The following is a 19,537-nucleotide window of genomic DNA, read 5'->3' as shown; positions in this document are numbered from 1 at the left end:
GTACTTGCTTGAAACAAACAAAAAAATTGCGGTTTGGAATAAAAAGGATTTTTTTTTTACCACTGGTAACTTTAAACAAATTATAATGAAATTTCTTGTACTTTGTAAGTTTCTTTACTGGGAAACTAGAAACATTGAGTAAATAGTCTCTCCCCTTTAAAATGATGGTATTACTTCACTTGATAAAATAACATGTCATTAATTTGGTTAGTAACGCAAAAGGATAGTCAAAACTGTAAAGTGAGACCAATTTATTAGGACAACCACAAATACTTGGAGTTCGTTTCAGCCTTTATCTTGACAATTGTAATACACAATAATATAAAGTGACAATTTTTCAATTCCAGTCATGCCTGCAAGGAACAGCAGATCCACATGATTAAAAACGGAGCTTCCTCTTTAATACATGTGCCTGGTATTTTGCTTGTTAAATCAAGGTCTATAGTTATTCAGTAACAGGTTGACGTCAACTCCTTGGCATATCCGACTGCACTTCCAGGAGGGGGGGGGGGATGATTTCCATCAATATTTTTTGTGCCAATGACGTGGAGTTCTTAGTAAGAGTTACCTTGCTGCTCAGAGACTTTTGATTAGCGCGATGACGACAGTTTTGCTGTCTCATTTTTTTGATCAACTTCTTCCGTCTCGATTTTACCGTCAGGAAAAAAATTGGGATGATGCTGAGATGTCGTACATGGAAATGGATCGTACATGGAAATGTTGGGGAGGATTTACGTTTCATCTTCCTGAGAAGAATGATCATGCTGGGTTGTTTATAATTATTGTTTTAAAAAAATGTGGTTTTTTTTTTAACTGTTTTTTGTTTTAAGCCTTTGAGGAAAAACTCTTCTAGGGTCGAATTTTTTGTATTTGTTTTATTTGGTTGTTTTCATCTATGGGGTAATTGATATTATTACAAAGCTTTGTAATGTTACTAAGTAATCAACAGTGGGAGACCCAGCTTTCATTTGCCCGTAACTTGCCCATCTTTTCCTTCTTCCAATATTGCCTCCTTGTTGCCCGCAGAATTTGAAAAGCAAATAGAACCGCCTTCAGTTATTGTGTGAGCTTTGTACTGACCTTCTATACATAATGCTTCGAAATGTGCGGGTTCAATCAATGTGCGTTGTTTTGTGCATGCCAACGAAAGTGTCGGGTACGTGTTATTTGCACACACTGCATAAGTTTTGGTTCAATCATTGGTTTATTTTTACCACCTTGGCTTGGTTTATTAGCCAAAGGCAAGAATGAAGCCAATGTGTTCTGGTTGATGCGTGATGTATACTGAGGTTGGATTTCATCAAGATTCATCCTTAGATGAAGTTGTCTATATCGCCATGGTGATGTTTGTGTCATCATATTTCGCTTAGCAAGGAAGATCGTTTTTTTATTGCGGAGTCGTGTTAAGATGAATCTTAACAGGTTGTGAAGTCAACTTTGCCCCGATTTGTTTCGAAATCCCAATAACTGCACAACATTATAGCATTGAGCCAGCTGCAAACCTTGAATATTGCATTGCATTTTAGTTGGTAATCATTTTGCTGACAAGTTAACTTTCAGTCAATTTGGTGTTATGATTTCACTTGAAGGCCATGTCCATATGTATTTTGCTTTACTTATGGGAAAGAGTGAACATGAAAGAGAAACTGTGTTAAAGATTGCTCAGCGTTAAGCAGAAATAAAATCTGCGTATGAGAAATTGGTCTGAGGCCTCTTGCTATAACGCTATGAGCCCTTGCCAAGGGCTGATAGCGTCATAGTCACTCCTCCCTCATCGCTACATCATTAACACTGATGATGATTAATTGCAATTACTCACTGTTTCATTAAGGAATGGCTGATGCTGCTTTTAAATATGGCAGGTGCTGCTTTTAAATATGGCAGGTGTTTGGAACAGATGAAACACAACGATTAGTAGTTGCAGATTGATAATGCATTGGTTAATGTACATGATAAGATTTTGCAGAAGCCAATAAGACATTTGTATGATTTGAGATTAAACAAGCTGAAGTGAACAACAACACAGCAGTTAGAAAAGCTACGTGCTAAGCACAGAAAAATATCATTTAGAAGACTCTGTATGTGAAAGCCTATACCATTTTGTTGTTGTATATGTATTGTTTTTTGTTCTGCGCCTCGGGTCTTGTACACTAGATAGATGGCGCATTATAAATGCATTATTGTTATTATTATTATTATGAACATGTAGGCTGTACGCGATAAAACTCTCATCTTTTTTTTCAGGGTCAAGTGTTATGCCTGATCCAATTGTAAAATGGCATCGCTGATCCAAAGATGCAACTTGCAAGCTAATCAGCTGGCGCTTTCCTCTTTTGGTTTATTTATTTATTCATTTATTTATTTATTTATTTGTATTTATTTATTTATTCTTTTAGGCTCAAAAAACATCAAAACACACAACAACGATAACAGAAAATGTTGACATATACCTGAAAAACACTTTCACAAATTTTGCGCACTTGGTTTTTGGGGGTTATTTTTTGTTCAGTTACAAAGTTGTCTGAAGATCCCTTTCATTAAAATAATGTGGGAAAATGAAACCTTGACGAGATTCTTGAATTTGAAATCCTAATATCTGTGCACACCCTGTACTAACATAAAGACGTACTCCCGGGTATCATCAAGTCTCTATGTGTTCAGACTCTCTGATTGTTCTTAATGGACCTCCTTGGCTGCCATCATTTAATTCTCTCTCCTAACCGGAGGGGAGATCACATCCAGAATTGTATGTCAATTTTCTCCCGAAGGTTCAATCGCTGCTCTCAATTAGGATTCCGGTATTTCTTGAGGCAATTCATTTTAAAATCCCCCCTCTTCAGTTTATTCAATTTGTTTTTATAATGTTAACCTCATTTTTTCTTAAACTCATCACTGGTTCCTTTCAACGCCTTAAAAACAAATTCTTTACTCTTCATCAGATCTGTCCGTTTTGAAGTTCTGAATTTATAAACCTCTTGACATAATATACTTAGACAGATCTAGGAAATCCATTTCCTTTTGACAGAATTGAAAACAAATTGAAATTAATATATCTACTCTTTGGGAGCAGATGATTCAATTGTTTTATTAAATTGGGTTTTAAAATGTTGCTTATTTCAAATCAGATGCGTTTTTTGTTATTGTTTTTGTTTGTTAATTGAGCTGACTACACAGTATCCCTTCACATTGTTTGAATACTTCTCCTAACAGAGTCATCCCATGGTTATATATATTGCTTTCTCCCATGCCAGCATCATATTAATCAAGTTTATCTAACGCATTTACAGTCCCAAGGATAAGAATGAGTACTTCATGTCAAGCCTCTAGTCAGGGAGAGAGAGAGAGAGAGAGAGGGTCTGATCTCTTGGGACCCCTGCGTATTTTGACCGTGTGTTTGTTTTGTCGGATTAGGAGCATCTAGGAGTCTTATTATTTTGTTGTCTTATGTGATCATCTTCTTCTACAGAGATGGGCTTGGCAATCTATGCTGAGATAAATAGTTCTTTTTAAGGGGATATTGTTACCTCTTCATCTGATTGAAGCAAAAGTTCTTCAATATTTGTGTGTTTGTTGGGGGAGTGGGGGTCTTTATTTGGAGGCTCCTTGAAGCTAAATGCCCCAATCAAAACTTGTAACGTTCATGGCAAACTAAAGTATTATCTGAACAGTTCTGAGATAATTTTCAACGAAGTATTAACATTTTCTCCAATATTCTTTCATCAAAAAATAACAAAATTGCAATTGCCCCAAACATCTACATAATGCTTTGTAGAAACTTTGATGTACTTTATTTGTATGACCTGGATATATAAAATTGATAAGATTGGTTGCAATACCTGTGGGGTTGAATAGTAGAACACCGCTGTACTGAACACCAAAATAACACTCATTTGGCGCTTCCGAACATAACCTTTGGCTCTGATTTTGCGTAAACTATACATGCAATATACCTACATGCAATCACCGGCATAGAAGAGTGTCGAATATAATAACATACAAAATGATAATTAATGTTGACCAAAATGCTTTGAATGTATTGGCAGAATGTTTTGCCACAATTTTTATCATTTTTGAAAGCCAGATATATTAGAGTTTTGCCATGCTTTTAAGTCAACCAATATGTTTTTTTTTTCAACAAATCATAAGCCGTGGGGAAGGGGGGGGGGGGTAATAATCTCTATCATAAGCCGTGGGGAAGGGGGGGTGGTAATAATCTCTATCATAAGCCGTGGGGAAGGGGGGGGGTAATAATCTCTATCATAAGCCGTGGGGAAGGGGGGGGGGGGTAATAATCTCTATCATAAGCCGTGGGGAAGGGGGGGGGGGTAATAATCTCTATCATAAGCCGTGGGGAAGGGGGGGGGGGTAATAATTTCTATCATAAGCCGTGGGGAAGGGGGGGGGGGTAATAATCTCTATCATAAGCCGTGGGGAAGGGGGTGGGTAATAATCTCTATCATAAGCCGTGGGGAAGGGGGGGGGGGGGGTAATAATCTCTTCACCCTTAGATGCACCCTTACTTTCTAAAACTATAACAATTTGAAAAAAGTCATAAATAAATTTATAAAAAAAAAACGTAATATGTATAAAAAGAGAGGAAATGAAAAAGGGTGAAGAAATTGTTTTCAAAAGATTTTTGTAAGTGCAAGAAAAATTTATATCATCACTCCTCCGTACCTATATTAAGCCATGCAATATAGTGTACCTTAATTTGGCCAGTTGCCATACCAACCGATAAAATAAAATCCTTCAAGAGCCAATAGTGTTTTGCTGGACAAGACAAGAAGAGCATCAATTTAATTTGAATTTGACGACGTTCACTTCTCTTGATGGAAGGAACCTTCCCTAACATGTAATCTGCCTCTAGAATACCTTTCAATTACGCTAACCGACCATGGATACATGGTCTAATGCCAAGGAATGCATCGCTGTACACAATACAATCAACAACTCCTGTCGACCGTCTAATACGCGCCCTTCCCTTGTCTGTTTCTCTCGTCCGTGCGTATGTCTTCTTTTTCGCAAAGGCAATTTCAGAGAAGTGCCGGTTGCCGGGGCTGCTCATCACTTAACCTGCGTAAGTTCTATTTGCAGAGATGGAGTAAATATTGTCTGAACCATTAATCGGGGGGGGGGGGGGGGGGGGGTGGGGGGCCTTGGAACAACATGTCTGTTAAACTGTTGTAGGATTACCGACCTATCATGGTGTGGAGATTGGGGGAAATCTTGAAGCAGAAACCAGCACTGTGTCTAATTAAAGTAAGCTTTGTCAAGGTGTAATTATATTGGCAGGATTTGTGAAGTAGTTTTCTTCTTCTCGTTGGAGTGGGTTCTTTAAACAGAAGTCTTCTCAAGCACAGAGATGATTAGTTGTTATATGATTGTAGTTATTTGGCAGCCAGACGTGTGAGCTGTTGGTTTTTTTCCCTTGATTTGGGGATTTCATTGATCTGGGTCATTCTCCAGAGCCTGATTTTGGAATTTTTTTTTGTGATTTCATAATAGTTACCTAACTGCTTTTTTTCAATAGAGGTCGGAATAATCAAGACTTGACCCAACTTCAACCTCTAGGTCAATTCGTGTCTCTTCCCCCCCCGCTCTTCCCCCTCTAAGACCCCAAGTATTTATTTCCCCCTGTTTTTTTTATATTATTTCCCTGCATCCACATTCATCACCCTTTTACTTCGCTCATGACTGGCAAAGGTTCCAGCAGAAAGAAAAATATCTGGGGCCCGGGGACATTCACAGAGGTTTTGCGTCTTTTTCAATTTCAAGAGCGGAAGTGAAAACAATCCCCCACACTTCTCAGCACTGGCGGGTTCCTTATAGGTTCTAGTTTAAATGCCTCATATTTTTTCTTTTCTCCTCTTCTTTTTTCTGCAAGCTACTGCCCTGGTAATAAAACCTTTTTTGTTCTGGAGCCTGAATAGCACAAGTGGGCTCTATGTTAAATAGTGAAATATATAAATGGAAGGCGAACAAGAGGCGAGACACTGAGAAGATCTCTCCACAACGGAGAAGAACAGGGTGTATAAAAAGAGGAATAAAAAAAGCTCAGAATTCATCTCTCAACACGATTATGTGAAATTCCTTCCGGCAGTTCTCAGGGACTTCTGGGCCACAGCAAATACAGAAATGTGTTTTGGGTGTCGGAAGCTGAGAGTGAAATGGGGTGGGTAATGTTTTGTCTCATCACTTTGCCGTGGGCGATTTACTTCCTTTCTGTCTATATGGTCGGGTGTGTGTTTAGCTGTACTCTCCTCTCTTTCTTTCATTGCTGGCTGATTTTAAGATTCCTTGGACTCATGAGAAATAAATTACCAAGTTAAAAAATTTGCCTTCAAGGTTTTTGTCTTTAATCAGTTCAGAATGGTGGAATTTAGTCCTGAACATTACACTGAATGGTTGCAATAATTTGAGGTAGTTGTGGTATGGTCTAAGGTTCTTTGACAAATTGCTTTTTAAATTTTCATTGACTTAAGGAACAAAAACAAGTTTCTTGAAGCTTGTTGTATTTCTACAACAAATCACATTTTTAAGCAGTTTTTTTTAAAGCACTTCACCACAATTCTAGCTCATGGAATGTTACCATTCAGACATGACACAAGATTGGTTTTGCAGCTTTTTTGTTTGACTCCACAGTAAATAAGATTTCAATATGGACTTTTTATGATTTTGCAGTTATGCAAATTACCCTTTGGCTCAAGTAAAAATGCATCCCAGTTCTTGTATAATGAGCCATTTTCATTGTCAAGAATAATTTATAGTCTGGCAGAAGGAATATATCCAAGCCCCCCCCCCCCCACCACCAAAACACACACATTTCTTTTGACAAAGTATGAATTTTTCAACCATGTGGACTATGGGTATTCATAAATTCAGGTCAAATAGAAAATGCTGGTCCCCATCAAAACTACCTGCTTGTTGGTAATCAATGCATTAAAGGGGGACGGCGCGTTCAGATATTGAAGAATGATACAAATAATCCTGAGACAACTACAAATTTCACCCTTAGTCTTTCTTAATGATTGTTATGCAACTGAACACCACCCAAAATACAATTGGTTAACTGTTCAGGATTTGTTTTCGCAGGTGTTTTGTTTAAACCGGCAACTTTAAATCATTAAACAAATAATGGACTGCGATCACGCAAGCTATGCCACACAATGGAGTGTGCATGACTGTGTGAAAGACAGCTGGGAAATATGACGAGTGTGCGTGCCATGTTTTTATCTGAGGACTGTGGATTTATTAATAGTATAGATGATTGTTCACATTTTGGGTATTTTTTCTTCCATACTTGAATTTTTTTGTTAGTTTGAATGGTGTCTTCCAGATTCGAATGATGCACCATCTCTTTATGATGTGGTTTTTGATAACTAGAGGTATCTTCTATAACTCCTCTTTTGCTATACTTAATGAAAATGAACTTGTTGGAATGAATGTACTCTTCTAATGATGCACCACCCCTCTATGATATGTGTCTTGATAACTAAAAGATTGGAATGAATGTACTCTTCTAAACATCTCTTTATGCTATACTTGTTGAAAATGTACGAGTTGAAAAATAATGTGTACCGTCCCTTTTTAATTATTAATTTAATTTTTGTTTTATTGTTGACTAAGCTGTCATTTGGTCGGCTCGTTTCATCTGGCTTTTTGTTTTTGTGGAGTAGCAGAACAACATGATTGTAAAGTGAAACTCATTTTGTGACTTTGATTTATTTCATCGAGCTTAAAAAGATCTTGCGTGTTGTAAATTTGTGAGTTATTGAAATTGAACTGATTAGAAAGTTTGAAAGCTGCTAGTTTTCTGTAAATCAGATACATGCACAATAGTCTCAGGCCATGTCCAAGATAGAAGGCACGGCTATGGCTTAATCGCCATGGTGACATGCATTAAAGCATTGGATACCGATAGCAATTAGCAACAGCCGCAGCCACCAATTCAGATTTGACCTTAGTCTAGGAATATTTCAAGATGTTACCTTGTGAAGACTGCATAGCCCCCTCTATTGGCGCCAACTTGGCATTTATGCAAAGAAGCTGAAAGAAGTGAAATGACACACCTCTCCCTCAGCTCTGCTCTCTCCTTCTCTCTAACGTTCGTTCGTTATTCTGATTATTTTATTCAGTGACCTTTTATAAGCTTGTCTTGTCATCTGCAAAGCATCGCCAGCCTTGAATGTCACTCGCTGACCTCACCGGCGGGGGTCTACTTTTGGGCTCTGCGTGCTTGCTCATCTGGGATGTACATACTCCAGGGGTGGGGGGAGGCATAGATAGGGTAATACACTGGATGGGGGAGATACTTGTCACTGATTAAATGCTTGTTGGAGGGAGGGGAGAGCGGGTAGTAATGACGAGAGGAAGATAGAAGAAGAGCTTGCCATTTTGGAACAAGTGGGGTGGGGATAAATGAGGGGAACTATCGGAGGCTTGTGGTGCATGACAGGTAGAGTGAGGCACGGGGTAGATTGGATATTTTACAACAAAATTAAATCCTGATAATTTTAGTCTTCTTTAAAAGGGAATGAGCGTGGAGGGAGATGTGGATTGGGGGAGGTTTTGTCCCATTGCTCTGTCCAGAGCTTGTCAGACCGTATTGCAGGAATGAATTTCTAGCATGTTTTGGTTGGAGGGTAGAGATGTTGGATTTTGGGTGACACATGGATAGAGAAATGGCGGTCACATGTTTGTAGCAAGTAAACCTACCCATTTGATGATTCACATGGTTGTCACTTAAACTTACTCAGTTCTTGATCCACACTTATTTTACACTAGCCATTTTATGTTTTGGTTGGATAGGCATGGTTTAAGTTTTCTAGTTTGAGCATCATGTGTGGGTGTCTTTTGAACGTGTTGTATTTAATTTGAACAACCTGTTCTCATTTCCTCCAAATTTGGGCGCCCTGTTTCCAATTGTTGATAAACATCTTCAGGGTCTGAAGTAATTTTGGAAGAAAGGGATGTTGTATGTCCTTGTGTCTGATTCTTTACAAGGCAATTAGAGACAGAAGAGGTATTGGGTAAAGATTATGAGATAGCTGTAATGTTCTATTTGTTGAGTGAGATAATGGAGGAGACATTTATTGGGAATGGGGGCGTGGGGGAAAGTGCATCATTGTTTCTTGGAAGACCGAGTATTACCCTTATAAACCCCTTCATTTATCATTCAAAATCACTATTCAATCAACCTGTGAAAAGTCATCAAACTTGTTAGTCATGTCTAAGTGAAATGGATGAAAAACAACCTATGTTTTGTACGGGATTCTTTCCACCATCATTTCAGTCTTATTTGGGTTGCGGCAATCAGAATAAGAATAGTGATTTTTGAATGCGTGTCAGATGGATTTCTTTGTAGGATACTGGTAAAATTTTTACAATCAAAGAGTTTCATGAAACTAATTGGGCCTTTTTCTGTGCTGTTTCTATGTTAGTCGTTGCATCACATTTATGTGTTTCTGGTGGTTTCACCACTTCCTTCCACCAAAAATTACCTGATTCATCTTTCCAAAAGGCATTTCTAATGACAGAAATGTTTAATTCTCAGAAGAAATATTAGCTCATTGCATTTCCTGTAGGCTTCTGGTAATTTGTGAAGCCAGTTTGTATGAAGTGGGTGTGGCTTACACTGGAATTACGTCACAATTACGAACAGGAATGATAAATCAATCTTGTACTTTGTCATGAAGGTCTTTTACTTACAGAATTGAGAGTCTTATCATGGCTTTTTTTTATTTACTGTCTTCAATGGAGAGAATATCTATTGCAATGGAATGCATTGATTTTCCTTCTCACAAAAAGGGATGAGACTTTGTTGTGATTCGATCTTTTTTTGGTTGCTTGCATTTCTTTTAGGGGTAGAAAGAAGGCTACACTATTAATGCGGTATATTCATGATATGATAGGGATGTATAGGGAGGAGGAGGTTGGTTGTCACTTTATATATCTTAAGATGATTTGTTAATTAAGGATCTAGATGAGAATGGGTTGTTGGTGTGAGGGGAGGAGGGAGTTTGGGTGATTAAGGGGGTCGCATCTTTGAGATGTCTTGTCCAATCCACTTCTCCTTGTAGTCCTCATGCCAGCTAATCAGATGAAGCAATGATGGCTCCTTCAGCCGTTCCCAGGCTACCTCCTCCTCGGCTCATTAAATATTCAATCCTGCCTCCTCCTCCTCCGCAGCATGCAAGGATTGCTGCTTAGGGGATCCCTGCTGCGTTATTGCAGATGGAATGGTATCCTGGAGAAAATTGGGCTATAAATATAACCATATCAACTCTCCAAGTGGTCCAGTAGCCTAAAAGCCAGTCCTATTTTGCCTTGGTGGGGAAGTAGTTTATAAGACCTCACATTTTCTCTCCTTTTTACTTGGTGTGGGAGATTATGGTGTTTGCAGCTGTATTTCTCTGCAATATTTGGTCTTTTAAATTGATTCAGTAGGATGACATGAAAGGAAATTGTAAATGTGGAACTTGACTGTAAGGTTAAAGTTTCAGAAGTTTCATAAAACAAACAGTGGGAGAAGGAAAAGGCACAAAGTTTATGATTATTTTTAAGTGCTTTTTATTTACTTTGAAAGTACTTGTAAGCGGTCTGCCTGGTTATCGGTTATTCCTTAGTAGTTATCAATATAATTAAACCTACTTTTCAGTTGCTTGAAGGATAAATCATTCTTTTGGTGAAATCTTGAAAATCCTCAGTTCATTCTTATACCTATTTGGAATCCAGTATTACGTAGCAAATTAGGTCTTGGGGGGGGGGGGGTGATCAGAATGTAATACGCAAAGACGGCAAAATTACTCAATTGAATGCAAACCAGCCTATGGTTGGCATTACCACATAGTCAGTAAACAGCCGAGTGTTGCAAACTGGAGCCTGAATACGTTAGCGTCTGTACCTAGACTAGACTACCGGCCCGGCCCTGAATAAATTTGAATTAAGCAAGGAGCGCTTGAGCGTGTGTGTGCCACAACACTGCTGCCCCTTTCAGTTCCTTGTGCTGGATTTCATATAATGTATTCGCAAACTCAAGGGGCCCTGTACGTTTGGTGTAGGTAGTTCTTGTACAAGTCAACGGAAGACATGTTGAATGATTGTTCAATGTCATGAATCTCGTGATCATTACAGTGTTCTGATTTAGAAGAAATGGTTCATTTGTCTCAAGTTGGAGTGTTAGTGTGTTGTCACGGAATTGTTCACATCAATTAACTTTGTCTCTGCATTGTAAATTGAAAACAAATTAAATAAGAAGATATGTTTAGAGTATATGATATTATAATTTAAACAATTGGACACAAACACATATTACAAATGGATTTAGCTGTAGTAAAACAAAGTTTACAACACCAGTTAAATTGATGATATTTCACAAAAAGTCTTGAACTCTTTGGTGTAATGAATTTTTTTGTTTTGTAGTTTGGTAGATTGAATATTGAACAAAACAATCAAAACTGAATAAAAGATTAATTTTTTATTCCTGACGCAACAAAATAAAAATAAAATGGGTGTTGCTTGTTCATTACAAAAGTAGCTCTTGAAAGACAAATGTTTGATAGGGGCCGTTATAAAAGGCATTAATTTAAATCATGCAACAACATGTACGCATAAACTGTCGCCATAAATATCTTCCTAACGCGTCAACCCACCTGAATTCACTTGCCGACATTGCCATAGAAACCAATTCGGTCATGAATTTATACAACTTGGCGTTGCCCAAGGAACCATGTTATACGCTCCGTAAGGTCTTCAGGCATGTTGAGTCGTAGCTCAGCACATTATGTCAACGTAATTGAGAAAGACTGTTAAAGTGAAACTCATGGCGGGAAAAATCACAGCTTTTGTATTGGATGTGGTAAAACAATTTAAAGCAGAAGTCCCTTTCTCTAAATCCACAGTCCAAATCCACATTTCTCAAAATGTAGCACATTGTCAACAGCTGCAGTGCGTTTATGGTCATTACTTTGTTGGAGTACTAAGCAAATGTAAACCCTACCTTTAAGATGCATTCAAGATTTTTTTCTCTGTCCATAAATAGTTTTGAATTATAATTGTTAATCAGTGGAAACGTTTCCTTTCCCCCAAACCTAATTTTAAACCTCATTATGAAACCTCTGAGGAAGTTTCAAAACAGAAGCCAAGCTTTGCTATAAAAAAACACAATTTGGCTGAACACGATTTCCCTCGTTTAAAAGACTAAGCCTGAAGTGTATATTTTCTATAGTTACTGAATTTCTACAACTTCATCAATTATAAGTGTTTTCCATTTGAGTTTCAGCTTGACCAGTGTTGAACCTTGTCCTAGTTCATTGGTTCTAAGAGTAAGATTGACCAATATGAGGAGATTATGACAGGTTTTAATTATGGTAGTGATTGATGAGATGAGAGGCTAACTGAGGGCAGTGTACCTCAGAGTGATAAAGAGGCATGATGTCACTGTAACACAGCCTCATCATCAGGGTTGTACTTGGCATTGTCTTACCTTAATGTGGGTGGATGGTTTCCAAATATTTGTCATATGCAAGATTTTGTAACTGGGCATGTACTTGTTTTGTGTGTACATCTGGAATATTTTAAGCAAGAGGCAACATTTCTTCAGGCATGATGTTCTTTCTACTTTAGTCTGTTTCTAATTTTGAAAAATTGTGATTAACTAGCCATATGTAGGTCAGTTCTTATACTTGAACAAATTGTCCTACTTTTTTTCAAAGGACCAAATATCATGCCCTGGTTTGAAAGTTTCAAACTCTCCTAATGTAATTGCTGCGTTTGTGTACTGACTTAAAGAAATATTCTGAAATGCCCACAATTAATTCAATTTTGTGGGATTCTAAATATTTCCTGATCCCATGGCTGTTTTTGGTTGACACCCACTAAAAACAACATACCTTGATCCAATTACTGTGGTCGATTGTATACAGAGATAGAATTGAATATCATTTGGAACGATCTTGCCCTGAGGGTTTTCTAATTTCTCTCCCTTGATCCTCAAAATATGACATAATTGGTTTGTTGGTAACTATACTCATTTTTTTTATTTCTACAGACTAGTTTCCAAAAAAAAAAAGCTTACACCCATTTTGGGAAAATGTCATCAAGGAAATGTCATTTGTTAAAATGGTCCTGGGTTAAGAGAAATTATTCATGTTTTGTCAGAGTTTTTTTGTGCATGTTTTAAACTTGCTTACTTTGGTTGCAGTACTCAAAATAAGTAATCACAATTTTAGCATCTTCAGATGCCATTTTCTCAACTTTAGCAATTGTCCTGATGCAAATGTTTATTGTTGGTAGCGGTATGAGTATTTTCTGCATAATGCCAGAGTTCATATTGAAGATAATATTTTAATTTTAACAACTCTAAAACCCAATCAGTCTAAGGTCAATATCAATGTCGTAATTGTTTTTAAAACTCTAACCTGCCCTCTGCAAGTATTTCCATATAAGGTAAATATATAGTGGATGCTGTGGCCGATCCCGCTCTAAATTACTCCAACTGCAAATTTATATTACACTTCCCTTTAATTAAGAAGGAACTTGATCCATCTACTTTTATAAGCAAAGAAACCCTTTAAATCAATTACTTAACCTCAGCCAGTCCTTCCCTGTTATCTGCATGTTTATCAATATTGACAAACACTGTAGATAGTTCATATTTAATAACTATTTATAAGTTATTCTTCTGCTGTCTTGTATGCTATATAAGACTATTGGATGCCTTTACCCTCGCTTTAGAAACAGTTGGAATGAAATATCTGCTTCGAGACTTCATAAAATATTGATGGGTTTTTGTTTTTTTCAAATACCATATAGTTTGAATGTGAAAGGAATCCCATTTATGATGCAATTTGTTGAATTGTAGTGCAATTCTTCAAAGTTAATTTTTCTGACGCTCATGTTGATTTCACTTGTTTTTAATCACATGTTTTTTTAATTGAAATTATTGTCTTCCAGTTTTATAAAAATAATCATCATATTTTTAAAGAAATAACCCCTTATATTATTGGGTCCTGTGTGATTTCAGCGGAAACACATTTTCCCAGCATGTTCTCCTGGCATAGTTCATCCCTACACTCCAATCTAAAGTATCCTCTAGTTTTACTCAGTAAGTCCAAAATAAACAAGATCCTCCTAATAAAGACGCAGTAATTTGTATTGGATTATTCGTCATTTGCTCCGGAGGTCTTTTACTGCTTTTTCCAAGAATGCTGAAAATCATGTGATTGGGTAATCGGAGATCCTCCTCTAATACAGGTGTTTTTCCTATTATTATAATAGGTCTGGATGAATCACACCTGATGATATTAATAATTGGCAGGCTCATATTTTGTCACATGTCTGTCGGGTAAAAGCAGTTAGTGTACCATAACATACAACTAACAGAAATCTGAATTATCAGATAGTTTTTTGAGAGATTTATTGGTGTCATGTTTATCCAAGAACCAGTCATCTTGATAAGTATATCTGCTTAAACTGATCTTATTTTGAGTAAAAAATGACTGGGATTGTCAAGAAGGGAAGTCACATAAGGAAAAAGTAGACCATTGTATAAAGAAGGTGTGGCTGCTTGAGATGATGTTTTCATCTTTGGAAAAATGACAGTCGAAACAACAAAAACAAAACAAAGTCATAGAAAAGTTTATCAAATAATCAAACTAAACATATCAGTTTTTTTTTTTTATGAAGGACATAGATTTGAATGTGGTATGAAGAAATTAAAATTAGTTTGAATGAAACAGCCATACAATGAAATACTTAAGTATATGTAAAAGCTTATACTTATTGTCAACAAATGTTTTGTCCTAGTACATATAGGTCAGTATAGCTACTCTGCTTTTGGGTTATATTTCTTACAAATGCAAAACTTACACAATTTGAAGATACTAGGACACAGTTATAGTTTCTTATCAATTTCACACTCGGATTGATTTTGTATTCATTTTTTTATTTATATGTAGGCCTATATTTTTTTTTTGGGGGGGGAGATATTCTGAAATTCCTTTTGTCCTCTTTGACCCTCAACATCTGACCCACCCTCATACATCATAGTCTCATTCCCACTGTCTAATTTCTTCCTACCTCCATGGTCTAGCCCACCATGCTTCTCATCTTAAACTCACCTGATCAGCTTATGAGCCCACTTGAGGGATCATTAGCATTGCCCTAAATGACTCACTCAAGCAATTCATCCTTCCACTTAATGTTTGTGGCTCGTAAACGACGCTGGCCATACTAGGATGCGACTTGGGTGCGGGCATGTGCAAAGACGAAGTCCTAAGCAATTAAACAGGCTTTTAGTTTGAGAGAATCGTAATCAAACGTGGCACTCCAAAATATGACCTACTTGATATGACCCTTTTTATTTATGTATTTATATCTAGAATTATTTGCCACTTCTGTTTTATGTGTTCAGTCTGGCGTTGAAGTGATGACTAAATCTAATTAAAAGTCTGGAATCTACTTCTCTAAACATCAATCTTTTTTGTCTGTAAAAAATGAAAGCGCCACAGAGTTGTCACTCTGAAAATAAATAAATTGTTGGGGTATTAGCTGTGTTCGCCACATATTTTATATTTCACTTTAAACTGACACATTAAATCACAGTTAGATAACATATTTGAACGACAATCTGGCTTCTTTGTATTTCATGGAATTCCAAGGGTTAATTTTTTGTTATGTGATTCATTGGTTTACTTTTTTTCCTTTGATAAACCATCCACAACAGCTCTCACAATTATCTGCCTCAAGAATTGACACCCTAGTCTTGCTTGATTTTAATTATTTATCTTTCTTGAAGTGAAACCAAGGGAACTGCATAAGTGTCTTGCGCTGAAACCTGTAGGCCTAAAGAAACTAGCATGATGATAAAGAAATGTCAGGGGATTTTTCTTTTTTTTTAAGATGTGGGAGGAATCTCAGAGGAAAACAGGGGGAAACCCACGCAATCAGGCTGGGAGTCACAGTGCAAAAACCTAATCCATATGCAAAGTTCCTGTCCGAGGCAGGACTCGAACCAGGGCCCATAGGGAGAAAGGCAGGGAATGAAACCATAAACTAGGCCTGGATTTTCATCTTTGAAAGGGCAGGGCCATTTTTATTTTACAAAGGGCAACAGTGGTCTGACCTCCATAGCCTCTGTGTAATTTTAGGCCTGCAAAATACTGCTTAACTTAATTGTGTGCTTTGAGCTAAATTCCACAGGTTTGCGTTAGAACAATGTGTTGTAACGGAACCAGATGGATTCTTGAAGTCACAAGTAAAAGTATTGCAATGGGGAAATACTCAAAGACCAAATCCATGCAATTGTAAACAATATTTTAGCTTCAAGAAATTTAGTCATTCCAGTTGGATTATTTCCCCAAGAGTGTTAATTCTACCTATAAGCGTTGTAAAATGATCTGCTGATCAATCAATGAATCAATATTTCATATACCTGATGTACAAAGATTCAATCCCATGCATCCTATTTAACCACTCACAAAAGACCATCAAATTTTCGCACAACTCTTAATTGATTATCCATTTGGTACTGATCAATAACTATTGTTTGAAATCATACCTGAAAAAAAAAAAAACCACATATGCATTTGGTGATACCCTACTCTCCCATCGTTATCATCATCATCATCATCATCCAATAACACACATGATCATGATGCAGCCCTGTGCAGAGGGAGTAATCCCCGCAACTAGAACAGCCACATAGTCAAGAAAAAAAACTGAGGACAGATGTTGGCATTATAATGAGAGCATAAACATGTACATGGTAGCGAGCTTGCTAGCTCTCAGTCTATCCAGCAACATAGTGTGCACTGCTCATCGCACAGTGCAGTTAGCATATCCTCACAGGGAACTACCTATCTAGTAGTAGTAGTAGCAATATAATAAAGACAAAACAGGGTAGGAAACCTACTCTCTGTTTTTTTGTCCCCGCCGATCGTCACCTCGTAATATATGGACACGAAGCTCTAGTTTTATACCGCCCAGCTTTTCCGAGGAAAACATGGAAGGAAATATTAATAACAATCGGGGCACGAGGCTGAGGCGTTCCTTCAGAAGAATCCTTGGCAAAAAAGGTATGGCATCTTCTTGTTTCTCTCTTGTTGTTGATGTTGATGATGTTGTTGTTGTTGTTGATGATGATGTTGCAGGGCCTCTGTTATTTAGGAGGATTGTAGGTCTTCCATGATAGTTTACAATTCATGAGTGTAGATTATGAATTTGTAGTCATCTGCCTTGATATCAAATGCAAGGTCTGTATGATCGTTTGTGTACAATCTGCAGGGATTTTTTTGTAACCCGCCTCTTTTCTTCTCTCTCTTGCTTTCAATTCAACATGTTTTGAGCATACAATAGCAGCTGTACCGTCCTTCCTAAATAATGTAATTATAGAGAAATATATCTCTGCTTTCTGCTACTATGACAGGCCAATTGTTGCTCTCATTTGTTGTAATGGCTGCTTGTTTATGTGTTTGGAAATACATATTGAAGCCAAGGACAGACCAAAGGAAAGTATTGTTTATTAATTTAGCAGTCCATGTGGGCATAAATTAGCTGAGCCTGTTATTTTGTTTATTTTGTTGTTTAGGTATGTCATAAGCATTTCAGTTTTGACAGTTTCGGTTATATCAAAAAGTTCATTGTGATTACTACCAGCATTGTGACATATTATAATAATTTGAATAATTTTATTTCTCTTTGATGTATGCATATCGTGTCTTCAAACCTAAACTATGTTCGGAAAAAAATTAAGCAATTACATTATATCCTGATCAATTTTTTCATTATTAGTGTTGTTATTTTTTTGAGACAAAACACAGGATTGTTAAAGGGTAAAATCCTCAGTATTTCAGTTGTTTGATTTTGCTGTAACGTGACCACCAAGTATTATTTCATGGTTTGTTTTGTTAATTGAAAACTAAAGGTTTTGAACTTATTGTTACCCCCCCCCCCCCTATTTTTGGCTTCTGCGCCTTGAACACCCAGCAGGGAAGATACGTGCGCATTACAATCTTATTATTATTATTATTATTTATTATTACTGTTCTTTAAAAAACAGGCATGATCATTAGAGTAGGAATATGACTAAATCCCATAAATATAGAAAAATAATCTCCTAATTTATTATAAACCATTTAAAAAGCAGTGATGAGGAACATAGCGAGGGTGCAGGCTCCGTTCCTATTTAATCAAGCCAACAATTATGAGGCTTACCATTTTATAATAAATGTGCATTTGGATTTGTTTATATTTGCTATAATGCACAGATGTATTTCATGACCAAAGAACGGAGCAGAGTCTGCAATGGAAAAATTTAAGCTAACACAAAAAAAAATACAAAACAAACACACAAAATACAAATTGGCAGAAATGTTCAGTGTAGGATAGCTTTCAGATACTGTTTCCGATACTACTATTTTTATGAAATTGTTTTTTTTATTATAATCATTCCTTTTAAACAAATATTTCAATGTTGCACACACCCCAGTGTTATGTTTCTTAAAAGATTAATAACGCTGTACAAGACAAGGCAAAGCCTGTAGGCCCCTGTTTGTTTATTGTAGAGCCGTAGTTTATATAAATATACTCTTTATGGTCCCAGCTTAAGCTTTCGTATTTGTATAAAGATAAACTTGAGGGGCCTTCTTCAAATACAGCCAGCATGTGGAAATTTCTCTGACTCTTTACTCAAGCGGTCATACATATTTAATCATAACGGTCTATAAGTTCATAGAGTAATGGTAAGTTGAAGTACACAAGACACGTATAGTTTTAAAACTGACAGGTTTTAATGAAAGGGGGGGGGGGTTAAAGGTTGAGCTCGAATTTGTGATTCGTTGATTTTGCAAGACAGAGTCCAATGAAAGTGGTGAAAAATAACAAGTAAGTTCTTAAACAAATGGTGCAAATGTAAATTTGATACATCTGGTATTCTATGTTGTTTGTAAATATTTAGGTTGTTGAATTTTATTTCATTTTGTTGTTGTTAAGGAATTTGTTGGGGTCCAACTATTGGCATTTGTTGTGTGGTTTATGTTTGTTTGTTTGACAGTTTTCGATCAGTGGTGGCTGTACACTACTTCCTGGTCTCGCTGAGAATTATAACGGAGTTAAAAGCTAATTTTACTGTACAAAAACAAGCATTCAAAGGCAGTAATCCAGATTAATATACCGATACACAACATAGTAAAGAATGCAGGTGTTTTTGAAGTCTCTGGAATTCAGGGCATTTCAGAATATCCCTGAGCAATTGAACACAGACATTTTGTCAAATGGTAGTTCCATTTATTTCTTGTTTAACCTTGCAGACAAGGTAGTCAGCTGTTGCATAATATAGGGTACCTTGGGTTGTACTTTTTCAGTACCCTTGGGAAAAGTTCATGACTGAAGGAATAACAACTTTGCTAAACCACATTAGGATACACAATGTAAACCACTTACTCAAAAGTGCTGTATATGTATCTCAACTTTTTTATTTGATTTTTGGGTTGAACCAAGATGAACAGAGTGGGATTCGAACAAACGACTTCCGGATAAT

General features: G+C 36.9%; 1 protein-coding gene across 1 annotated transcript in view; it reads left to right on the top strand.

Annotated features, from left to right (window-relative positions):
- Positions 1–16,800: 16,800 nt before the first annotated feature.
- The window catches only part of LOC117291414 (triple functional domain protein-like), a 57,007-nt gene continuing 54,270 nt past the window's right edge, over positions 16,801–19,537 (top strand). Inside the window, 1 exon segment of the mRNA XM_033773068.1 lies at positions 16,801–17,075. Within this exon segment, the coding sequence (XP_033628959.1) occupies positions 17,003–17,075 (73 nt within the window). The 5' untranslated portion in view covers positions 16,801–17,002.

The sequence above is a fragment of the Asterias rubens genome, chromosome 6 (assembly GCF_902459465.1).
Source record: "Asterias rubens chromosome 6, eAstRub1.3, whole genome shotgun sequence".
Classification (NCBI taxonomy): Eukaryota; Metazoa; Echinodermata; class Asteroidea; order Forcipulatida; family Asteriidae; genus Asterias; species Asterias rubens.
The sequence above is the reverse complement of the archived record's forward strand: the minus strand, read 5'-3'. Positions and strand labels throughout refer to the sequence as shown.